The sequence below is a fragment of the Nanorana parkeri genome, unplaced genomic scaffold (assembly GCF_000935625.1).
Source record: "Nanorana parkeri isolate BGI_ZX_2015 unplaced genomic scaffold, ASM93562v1 scaffold207, whole genome shotgun sequence".
Taxonomy (NCBI): domain Eukaryota; kingdom Metazoa; phylum Chordata; class Amphibia; order Anura; family Dicroglossidae; genus Nanorana; species Nanorana parkeri.
Window position 1 is genome coordinate 626,049 of NW_017306475.1, and position 11,232 is coordinate 637,280.

The 11,232-nt window shown below is 37.1% G+C and overlaps 1 protein-coding gene across 1 annotated transcript in view; it reads right to left on the reverse strand.

The window, feature by feature from the left end:
* Nucleotides 1-11,232, reverse strand: part of FAT4 (FAT atypical cadherin 4) — a 240,981-nt gene that overhangs the window by 41,456 nt on the left and 188,293 nt on the right. Inside the window, exons 7-8 of the mRNA XM_018555668.1 lie at nt 2,689-2,869; nt 843-1,090 (exon numbers count right to left, since the gene is read on the reverse strand). Coding sequence (XP_018411170.1) covers nt 843-1,090; nt 2,689-2,869 — 429 coding nt within the window. The remainder of the gene's footprint in view (nt 1-842; nt 1,091-2,688; nt 2,870-11,232) is intronic.

The following is an 11,232-nucleotide window of genomic DNA, read 5'->3' on the forward strand; positions in this document are numbered from 1 at the left end:
CCCCTCTCAGATACTTATCACAAGAATGTTTATTCCCTTTAAGATTTACCTTTTACATCTTAATCTGGTTACAATGGTAAAATTCTGGATTTCCCACCAGGATACCAGAGAAGGTGAATCGACCTAGCAGAGAAGAGTGGTACATGCACAAAAACCACTAGTTTGTCCCAGAATAAGCTTTAGTAGTCAAAGCAATCAACAAAATGTTCCAAAGGTGCCCCCTCATCAGGGCTGTCTTATATTTGGATTTACTCTCTAAATAAATATCATATAATTTACTCATATGCCTTCTTAGATTTGTATATGTCATACTTGTTATTCTTTTAACATCATACCAATTGTTAGACAACTCTTTTTAGCCTTGATGAAGGGGGACCATTATAACCCACCCCCAAAAAAACAGATTTTCTTGATTGCTACAACTAATAATATCTGTTCTGGTGACAAACTAGTGGATTGGCGCTTTGAGCATTACTCCATTTTACAAGTTTCTACTAGAACCTCTATACAAGCTCCTATATGACTAAAGCGCTGTCAGTAAACCCACGTGTAATCTTTTTACCCAAGGGTCCGGACCTCCCACCCCTTTACCACAATACAATCAAAAAAATCTGACAGGGCTTCCAATCCTTCCCTATTCCATCCAAAACTAAGAAAAAAGTTTTGGCTACGAATATACTCTAAACTAAAGTTAATGGTATACGATGACTGCAAGTGGGTATTCCAAAATACTGCTACTAAAAATAGCATATAATTATGATATTTAAATGTCCGCAAATCTAAAATGAGATTACATACATGAATACATTACATATATGAATCAAACAATAACATATATTTACCTGCAGATGCTGGTGATGGAATATGGGTGACGTATGGGTGATGTAAAAATCTTGGCGGGTTGTCATTTACATCAAGAATGCTAACTGTCACGCTTGTTGAACTTGATAAGCTTGGTGATCCTCCATCAGTAGCCATAATGAGCAGCGTATAGTTGTCCTTCATCTCCCTATCTAACAACGAACTGCTTATTATCTGTCCGGTAGAGGGGTTAATTGTGAACTGAGAATTCCCACCAACCAGGCTGTATCTACAAAAAAAAAACAAAAAAACAGAAAAACCTATAGTTAAAATTAACTTGCAAACAATCTTTTGTTATACTGTAAAAATGTTGTTTTAGTCCAGCTATGATTGTATTACAGCACTTGCTACAAAGAAGAAGAATCCCCGAGACAGATCATTAAATTGAGAAAATCTGGGCAAGCTCATTAAACTGTAGATATTCCGTTAATGAATACTTGTCCAAGATGCAGATTTAATGTTCTATTAACGACGCTTCTGCCTCAGACAAACCACTATGATTATTTTAAACGACTTTAATATTACAACCATCACTGCTAAAGCCTAGTGCTTAATAATCTACATCCAAAATAAATAAACTCCTTAAGATAAATTAAATACTAAATATAGGTTTGCAATATACTAGTTTATGGTCAAAAGAACTATTATTTTAATTATTGTTGTGGGAAATGAACCATTGGATGTACTGGAAGACAATTAAATTACTTTGGAATCTTTAGAGAACTTAAATGACCTACTAGGAAAAGAACATATTGGTACCTACAACTGTCATCACAGAATATACATCTGTGTGCTCCTATAGATATTTTATTTGTGTCTCTCTCTAATATAAAAGACAATGTATAGTCCAGGAATGTAAAGCACAAAAAATAGACCTTCCTCCCTAGCCGCTTTAACTAATCATGCCCTCTTCCCCCATCCAGATGTTGCTTACCTCTGCAGGACAGTGGCAACCTTTTCCATTGTATACAACCCCTGGACTTTAATCTTCTCCAGCACTACTGGCACGCTCTGTCAAGGGGAGGTCAATAAGCACCAAGGAGGGTGAATTGTTCTAGGTCAGATTAGGTTAGGGGGCTGGGGAGAGGGACTAGAGCTTTTTTTTATTAAAGTGAAGTTGTCATGTATCTGTTTTTTAATGCTAGTATAACTGCATAAGGCTTTAATTAAATGTACTTTTCATAATTCCCTGTACAGTAATAATCATTAAAACATTGTGGGTGCCAGCAATGTCCACCAGTGTGGTCATGTTCATCCAAAGTACAAAGAGCATGCTTGCTCTGGAGACACACGAACCCCAACCCATCCTTACCTGACATCTAGAGAAACCATATCTGAAAAGCTGCTTATATTACAGTCACCCTTCTACATCCCTATGCAGTAAGTGAATCACCAGAGTTGCTGAACAGAATTACAAATATTGGCAGTTAAAACTTTTTGTTTTTTTGTTTTTAGATTTTTGCTGACAGTTTCACTTTAAGACTTTCTACATCTGTGCCCTATATAGCGAACAGTCTACTCTGTTCTTACAAGCTAGAAGACTCCCTATGTAGTAACCCCTGCTAGCACACAAGACTTAATTAATAACTGCTATAGGATTGTTTTGAGTTGTCCATTCACACAGTAGGTAGCACTTGGCTTGTCAGTATGACTTAACATCCTCATTACTCTGTTTGATGAATATAGTAGTAGCAAACACGTCAAATTATGAATTGTCACATGAAGGAGAGTGGTGCTGACAACAGGAGGTTGTTTTCAGTCGAAGGATGAAAAGAATATCTTGTAAAAGAATAAGACTAAAAAATATAATCACATTACTAAGCTTACCGAACAACACCATTCAGGCCAGCATCAGGATCTGAGCAATTAAGCAGTAATATATCTGTTCCAGTAGGTGCATCTTCCGAGATACTTATAAAATGCTGATTTAAGGCAAATGCTGGTTTATTGTCATTTACATCATCTACATTTATGGTAATAGTACCAGTTCCTGTAAGAGCTGGAGACCCTATAACAGACAAAATGTTCAAAAAACAAAGTCACGTGTGTTTGCAATAATGGATGTCAACATGAGTTAACAGTTTTTAATTATTAGAATGCAACAAATAAAACACATTACTGCAATATCTGCCATATTATAATCAAGTAAATTTCATATATGCTATAAACATCTATGTAGCCCCAATACTTGTCTATTCTGAAGCAAGATAAATTAATTAATACAGTGGTCCTCAAACTTTATAAACAAAAGGTTAGGGTCACTGTCCTTTGGACTTTAGGACAGGGGGCAGATTGTGGCTAATGGGAGTAGACAATGTCCTGCGATTGGGAGTCACTGGGAGTGCACTGGGATTGAAAAAAAAAACAGCACCTGTGGTTAGTGAAAAGATAAATAATGCTTCATCATTGGTGTTAGTGAAAGAAATAGTGTCCCAGTGTTGGCATCAGTGAGATGAAAAGGAATAGTGGGCCATCATTGGTATCAGTTGGAGTAGTTATGCCCCATTGTTGGAATATGTGGGAAGAACAGTGCCCCATCAACAGTGAGAGGAATAGTGCCCCATCATTGGTGTTACTGGAAGAAATGATGCCCTATTATTGACATTAATGGGAGGCAGAGTTCCCTATTATTGATATCAGTGAGAGGAATAGTATCCCGTCATTGGTGACAGTGAGAGAAATATTGCCCCATTGTTGGTGTATGTAGAAGGAATAATTCCCCATCATTGGTACCAGTGAGAGGAATAGTCACCCATTGTCGGTATTAGTGGGAAGAATAATGAATGGTGTCAGTAAGAGTATAGTTTCCCATCTCTGGTCTCAGTGGAAGGAATTATGCCCCATCGCTGGTTTCATTGGGAGGAATAGTGCCCCAAGGGCTGGGTAAATGCAAACAAAGGTCTGCAGTTCAGGACCTTAATCAATACATATCTTTTTGTCAGGAAAAAAAGGGAAATACAGATTTAGATTTTTTTTTAAACCAGTATTTTTCATTTATCAGTAATATGGACAGCTGTCACACAATTAATAAAACCAAAGCCAAAAATAATAATAAAAAGGTTGTCTATTTGGTAATACATTTACATAAAACATTTTTATTAAAAAAAAGAGAAAAAAGTATGCGTGCTTTGAGGTAATGAAATGATTCATATATGTACAATTTATATAACTAGTAGTCTTAATACACACAAACTTAAGGTTATTAAAAAAGGAATAAGGTCTCTAGATTGTTAGCCTGTTCAAGTAGGACTCTTTTGCTAACGTGCAACTGTAGGTACTTGTATGTAGAGTACTTGTCACTAAAAATAGTTTTTTAATCTATATTACCATCAGTAGGTATACTTTAGTCTATACTGAACAAAAATTTTAATAATTACAATAACATCATAGCAACAAGCAACCAATCAGAAACCATATTTTCTTGCTCTGAATGCTCCAAAAGTAAAGAATGAAATGTGATAGTTTCCCAGAAATAAACATAAATCATCACCACTCTTGGAGCTTCCTTATTGAGCCGCCGGACAATAGGAAACTATTGGGCGGAGCTAGCTGTCACTGCTAGCTCTGCACAATCGTTTTCTATTAACTTTTTTTTACTTTTTTCACTCTTTTTCTGTTCTGCTCGGTGCCTCTGAGGGACCGAGCAGAACAGGCGAGCCAAATGTCGCTCGGCGGCATTCGGCTATTCTCTCACTATCCAAATTAGCACACTTCTGAAATATAAAACCTATTAGTGTGACTCACTTTACATCATCTATTTTGTCACATAGCCAAACATGCCTTTCTGGAAATGACACAAAGGGGTTGATTTACTAACCTTTTAAACACACCACGAACGTGTATACACCTCTGTAGTGTGTTCCCTCCCAGCATGATCTATGGGAGGAATCGAAACACCTTTGTAGTGTGTACACACCCAGCAGGTGTGTTGTTCAAAGCCCTGCAATGAATTGCAAGGTAATGTGGTGTAAATTAGCTCTATGTTATGTTGCTTGCGTTGATGAATGCAGGAATGTAAATGCATGAGCTAACCATTTTTGTCTAAACTGTGAAGCAGCATTATATATGCATCATGTGCATGATTTTTCCATATATGGCATTAGTGGAAATATGCTTTTAGAGACTTTTTGGTTGATAAATACGTTTTGCTGTGTGAAAATCACACACACCTGGTGTGTGTGTGTGTTTAGGTTAGTAAATCAACCCCTTTAAAGTGTTCTTGAATTCAGAAAAAAAAAGCTGCTGAGTGTTTATGCTTTTAAAATTAAATATAAACCATCCACTGGCAATGCTGCATTTGTCAACAGCAATAAAGTTTAAGAGGAAACGAAATTGAGATTGCTTCCTGATTTAAAAAATTACGGCATTAGAAGTGAAATGTATAGGCAGCCATTTTGTTCATGTCTGTTTCTGTTGAACGTTATAGCTCATTTTACTATAATTCCAAATCTCTTATTAAATGTGATTATTATTCAAATAGTATTAAAAAGTAAAACAAATGTTAACATGTAGTTACAGTTAAAAGCTGAACTTCAGGCAAACATCTTAAAGTGGAACTTTACACTCCAAAATCAAATTGTACCAATTAGGGATGCACCGATACCGATACTAGTGTCGTATCAATACCGAGTATTTGGGTGAGTACTCGTACTTGCCCAAATGCTGTGATACCTTCTCGGATACCGGAACTTCCAGTCAGAGGAAGATTTTCTCTGACCGGAAGTGCCGTAGGGGAACATAGAGGCAGCTTCCAGTGCTATCAGGAAGCCGGGTGGCAAGTAATGACCCGCCTCCCGGGTTCCTGATTGCCTGGGAAGCTGGCTCCTTGCTGATTGGCTGGGTAGCCAGCTTTCCAGCCAATACGCATGGAGCCACTTTCCCAGCCAATCAGGAAGTTGGGAGGCAGGTAATTACGGTTTCCCGGCCAATCACAATTGAGCCAGACAAACAACATGGAGTCTGCTTCCCAGGCAATCAGAAAGCCGGGTGGCTTGTCATTATCCCCCGCCCGGCTTCCTGATTGCCAGAGAAGCCGGCTCCATTCCATAGAGAGCACCGGTATCGGTACTCGGTATCAGCGAGTACAGAAAGCAAAATATTGGTATTCAATAAAAAAAAACGATATCTGTGCATCCCTGGTACAAATGCATCCCTCTATGTATGATGATTATTAATAACATAGACACATGTCAGGTGTAAAATGTTGTGATTTTGAAATACTTTCACTTGCAGAGCATTCACTTCCTGCTTTGAAAGTGCAAAATGACAGTTTGCCAAAGCAATTCACACTGGGATTGCCTTCTCATCAGCAGAGCATTGCTGGGAAATCTCATCTGTAATCTCACGATTCTTAGGGAAAGGCATTTTGCTCCCCTGAGATGATGTGCATGGTCACATGTTCTAGTCACATGTCTAGTCACATGTGTCAGATTTTCAGGAAGTAATAGGAGAGCTGGTAACCTTCCCTTAGTAAACATGGCCACTGTCAGAGTACTGGGAAGAAAAGAGAAATAAGGTATGCAAAAGGCTACAAAGCCTGCAATTATCTAGAAGTATGTGTTTGTAGATTGTCATTACTAAACATTTGGAAAGGTGTGCTTGTTGTTATTTTAAAGATATGGGTAAAGGTCTGCTTTAATAAATATAAATACATATAAGGGAGTTTTTTTTACCAAATTATTCACATTTCTCTCCATGAAGATTTTCACAGCCCAATAGCACATTACAACCAGGAGGATCACACCACTTAATTTGTTAAAACTAAAGCTGGATACACACAGGGCAAATTTTGGCCGATTCAGCAGAAATCAGAAGAAATTTGACCCGTTGGTGATACTATCCCCTGGACAGAAGTCGAAGGGATAGGGAAGAAACATGTTGGAAAATCGTCGGCCAAATGGTGCTTGCAGCCAAGGAGCCAATACAATGTACACAGCAGGAGATTCCTTCACCCACGCTGTTTAGTAACCATGCGTGACCAGATGAAGGAATGCACTGCAAGAGGCTGGTACTATGTCAAATGTAGACACTTACAGTAACTGCATTAGAAAAATACATTTAATGATCAACTATTTGTGCTTTTTATTCACCTGGAGTTTAGCTTTAAATTCACTTTTATTCTGTCAGTTTGATATCTAATTTTACAGTCTCAGGACACCATCCTTTCTTCTAATTGCACAGCTAAAGGGAGTTTGATATAATAGGTGGTATACCCTGCCCATTCCTGCTTCCTGATGTCATCAGGGGCAAGGCCACCCAGTAATGCAGATTGGGTGATAAAGTGGTTTCAGGCCAAAGACCAGCTGCAGAGTGCAGGGCTTGTGTTGTTTAAAGGATCCGGTTGTGTCAGCCTATGTCGGTGTTTAGGAAAAAACAGAGCTAATAATAAAGAGTCCAAACTTACTGACCTCTCCACTTAGTCCCAGTCCTAAATTCTAACATTTATGTTGCTGATTCAGATCCACCATTTTTACTCTTACTTTTCAAATGTGTTGCATTCAGACTTGATTCAAAAGAAACACAGAATCTGAACATCTGTGGTGATATATAAGCAGTGGAATAATTTTTAGGTGAAGTCACCTGAATACAGTAAAGGAGAGAGTCGGTATATGTTTAACTATGTAGTCTGAGCCTAATACCAATATCATATTTGCGGTGAGAGATTCTATTTTTCTTGGTCAGGCTCGTTTCCCAGAATCTAGGATTTTACTGCAATAGCAGTTACTCCTGAGGACTGGGTTTTTAATCATTTAACAATGGACCACCAGTAAGTCTTTCCTAAGGTATCCCTTGACAATAATCTGCATGATGAGGACGAGAGCTATTGTGTCTGTATGCACAATCCCTAATCAGTATTAATATGAAATGCTACTTCCATACCTCAAAATACAACTAGTGCATAGAACCAAATGTCATACAAAGCATCATTAAGTCAATGTGAAAGATGTAATTATTATAACATTACAGACTCAAGATTATGCCATCCTTTTTTACCTTATATGTAAACTCGATCACAAAAACCTCATAGTATATTTAACCTGTTCCTGTCAGCATAACATATCCTGTATATGCGGCATCATGTTAGTAGGCTTTCTTCCATAGCATATATTTTTGCTGGGAACATACTCAATTATGCACCCCTAGCATTGAGACTGAGCTGTTTACTGACAGCTCCTGGTCTCAAACAACTGGGATTCGGGAGCCAATCACAGTGATCACTTGTTTTAGAACCTTCCCTTGTACTGTGAGGAGAAAAAGATATAATGGGGGGAATTAATCAAAACTGCAGCAGAGAGCATCCAGAGCTGTTGTCCATGGCAACCAATCAGCTTATCTCTTCAGTTTGTTCAGCTACATTTTGAAAATGAAAGATTGAAAGAGAGAAGCTGATTGGTTGCCATGGGCTATTGCTCCAGGATCTGCTACCATCTACCACCAAATTAAGGCCCAATTGTCCTGAACAAAACAAGTTATGTTTTACCAAGATACACAAGGTAGTTGCAAAGAAAAGTAGTTTTACTAACACAGGCCAAAGTTCAGGCATTAAGGGTTACTTTTTACTTTCATATTTAAGGGGATGACATACTAATGTAATTTCAAAAGTAATGTAAAACCTTTTTAAATCAGCTTTCATTAAAATAATACCTTGTAATGCTGCCATGAAGGTCCTTGTACAGGCGCCTCCTGTTATAAAGTGACAAAGACTTGTTCTCATCTCCCAACTGGTCTTTTGCATTGTCACCGTGTAACATGCACATCCAGTGGGGGCAATCAGTAGCTCATTGTGCAGGCATGTCCCACTGTTGTCACCATCAGTAAGTCCACTCTGAACAATGACATGCAACTTCTGCTGGAGTGTGTGCATGTAGACAGGAAGTGACTAGAAAGAGACTGCAGTAGATTAGCACTACTGAAATGTCAACAAGGTGAGCACAAATATGTTATGAAAAAGGAAAACATGGTAATTGTTTTTGCTACGCAGTGATTTAGCAAAGTAAATGTTGCTTTTTAGGGTGTTCATCTAATTTAACACGGGTTATATCTAAAGCACAAACACTACTGCATTGATTTATCAGGTATTTCATGTAAAAGTGGCTGAGAGAGTTTCTCTGGCTGTTGAGATGTTTATTAAGTAGAGCAGAAGAAGGAGACCTTTGAAATGGTAATCCATTAACACTTTGAGTAAATAATTTACAATAAAATGCCAGTTGCCTGGCTGTCATGCTGTAATGACCCAGTGGCCTCGGGTCGTTGTTGTGCTGTGAGACTCAGTCATGCAACACTGTGCCCAAATTACTTTTATATATTTTTTTAAAAACAGAGATTTATTTTAGTAGTATTTAGTAAGCACTGTTAGTATTTCTGTTTATTCTGGAATATATTGATCAATTTCTGTGCTCTCATTAGGGATGAGCAAAGTGATTTGGGTGATAAATTGCTAACTTGGACATTATGAAATTACACCAAAGAAGATTTTGTTCACTGAGCAGTGCAAAATTAACAAATGTGGTAAAATTTTGCTCGAAAAAGAGATGGGTGGTGGTGGGTGATTAATTTAGGGTAGTTTAGTGTTCTTTGTGTTAATGTTTTTATCCTTTTTTTTTTTCTTTTCGATTGTTGGTATTATGTCACTTTGAATTTTTTTTTCTCTCTTTAAATAAAGCAAAACAATGAAGCTAAAGAGGGGGCATTTTTGCCACAAGGTCCAGGAGAGTTGAAATGAGAATCTGATTGTAGGCTCTCATAGGCAGAGCCCTCCTTACCACCTTGTCTTGAATTGCATTGTTACTGTAATGTTTTCCCTTTATGTGCAACTTGTTAGCGCCATATAAATCATGAATAATGATAATAATAATAACAATAACAATCTGTAAACGTTAGCTGCCTTCTTCATTGACTTTAATGCATTTTGTCAGTATGGTGAAATTACACCGACATTTCCTGCTCATCTCTAACCCTCATATCGCGTGCATAAATACACGACTTTACTTTACTATACTGGGAAGAACTGGTTTTCTATGTAAAGTGCTGCCAGTGCATTACCCAAACATTTATCTTTTCATCTTTATTTTGGGTTTAACTACTAAAGATGGATTGTGCAGCAAATGCTAAGTAATCCAAATTAAACTGCTAATCATCATCACATTTTGGCTGTGCATGGGTGTGTAAAGACACATGCACAAAAAAACTTAAAAATAATTAAAACCAAAAATGTGCTTATTAACTGAGAACAGGAAATAATTATATGCTAATTGCTATCTGGTGGGTGCCTAGTGTAATTGAGAAATAATATTTCAAATTGAGCTTTAGACTACAGTTTTGGTTAATAAGCCTAATCTATTCATTTACTATTACAAGCTCACTGAAGCAGTAGGCACGAGGCATGCCAAATATCTCCAGAACTGTCTAATTTAAATTAGGTTGTTACATTGCTGTCATTTATCAGTTTGATTTTAATCTTGCACATATACTTATGCTTTTATCACTTTGTTTATAGGTTTGAAGCCGGTTGAATAAAGTGTATTTGACAGCATCTTCATCAGTCTTAATTAAATCCACTTACTTAAGGAAAAGTCTGTAAAACCACAAAACATAACATTTTCATATCTCTAAATAAAAATAATAAAGCTACATAACAGATTATTTCAAACTGCTAATAAAATTGTTAATGTGGGCTGACTATACATACAGTAAGTCTTATTATATTAAGGACAGTATTTTATAAATACAATGTGTACTAATTCAATTAGGGAAAGCATCTGCTCTGATCTTGGTCCAAACAATACAACAGCATACATGAGCTCATTAATATTTTGATGCCTTATGCCTCCTAATCAGAAACACGTTTGCTAATTTCCTTAACAGCCTAAGCCGATCTAGACACTTTTAAGAAATGATTAAGTCGCATCAGTCTTTATCCTCCCTGAGACTGATTATAGCCGAATGCCACTTTTTAGGGTTTTTTTTGTTAAACGCCAGAATGTAAACTGTTTAAAAAATGTAAATGTTTTCCTATTGTATATTCTGTTTACAGAACAGAAAAACAAGGCACTAGTGTTTCCTATACTAAAAGACTTTATAACTGCATTGGGCTGCTATTACTATCATTAGTTGTGCAAATTCATATCATTTATAAAAAAATAACTTTATGTTCACTTTTTGATCATTTTGAATTTTAATTCCCCAAAAAAGATATATGAGCAATCACTGTTCAAGAAATTTCATGGGGGATATAAACCAATGGGAGAATTGATGGACTTGCTTTATGATCAAGTAGTGTCCCCTGCAAGAACAATGGATCAATTACTAGGAATCAGGTGATGAAGCAGGGGTCAGAGTAGGTGCTGATAAACTTTTTTTTTTGCGGGGGGG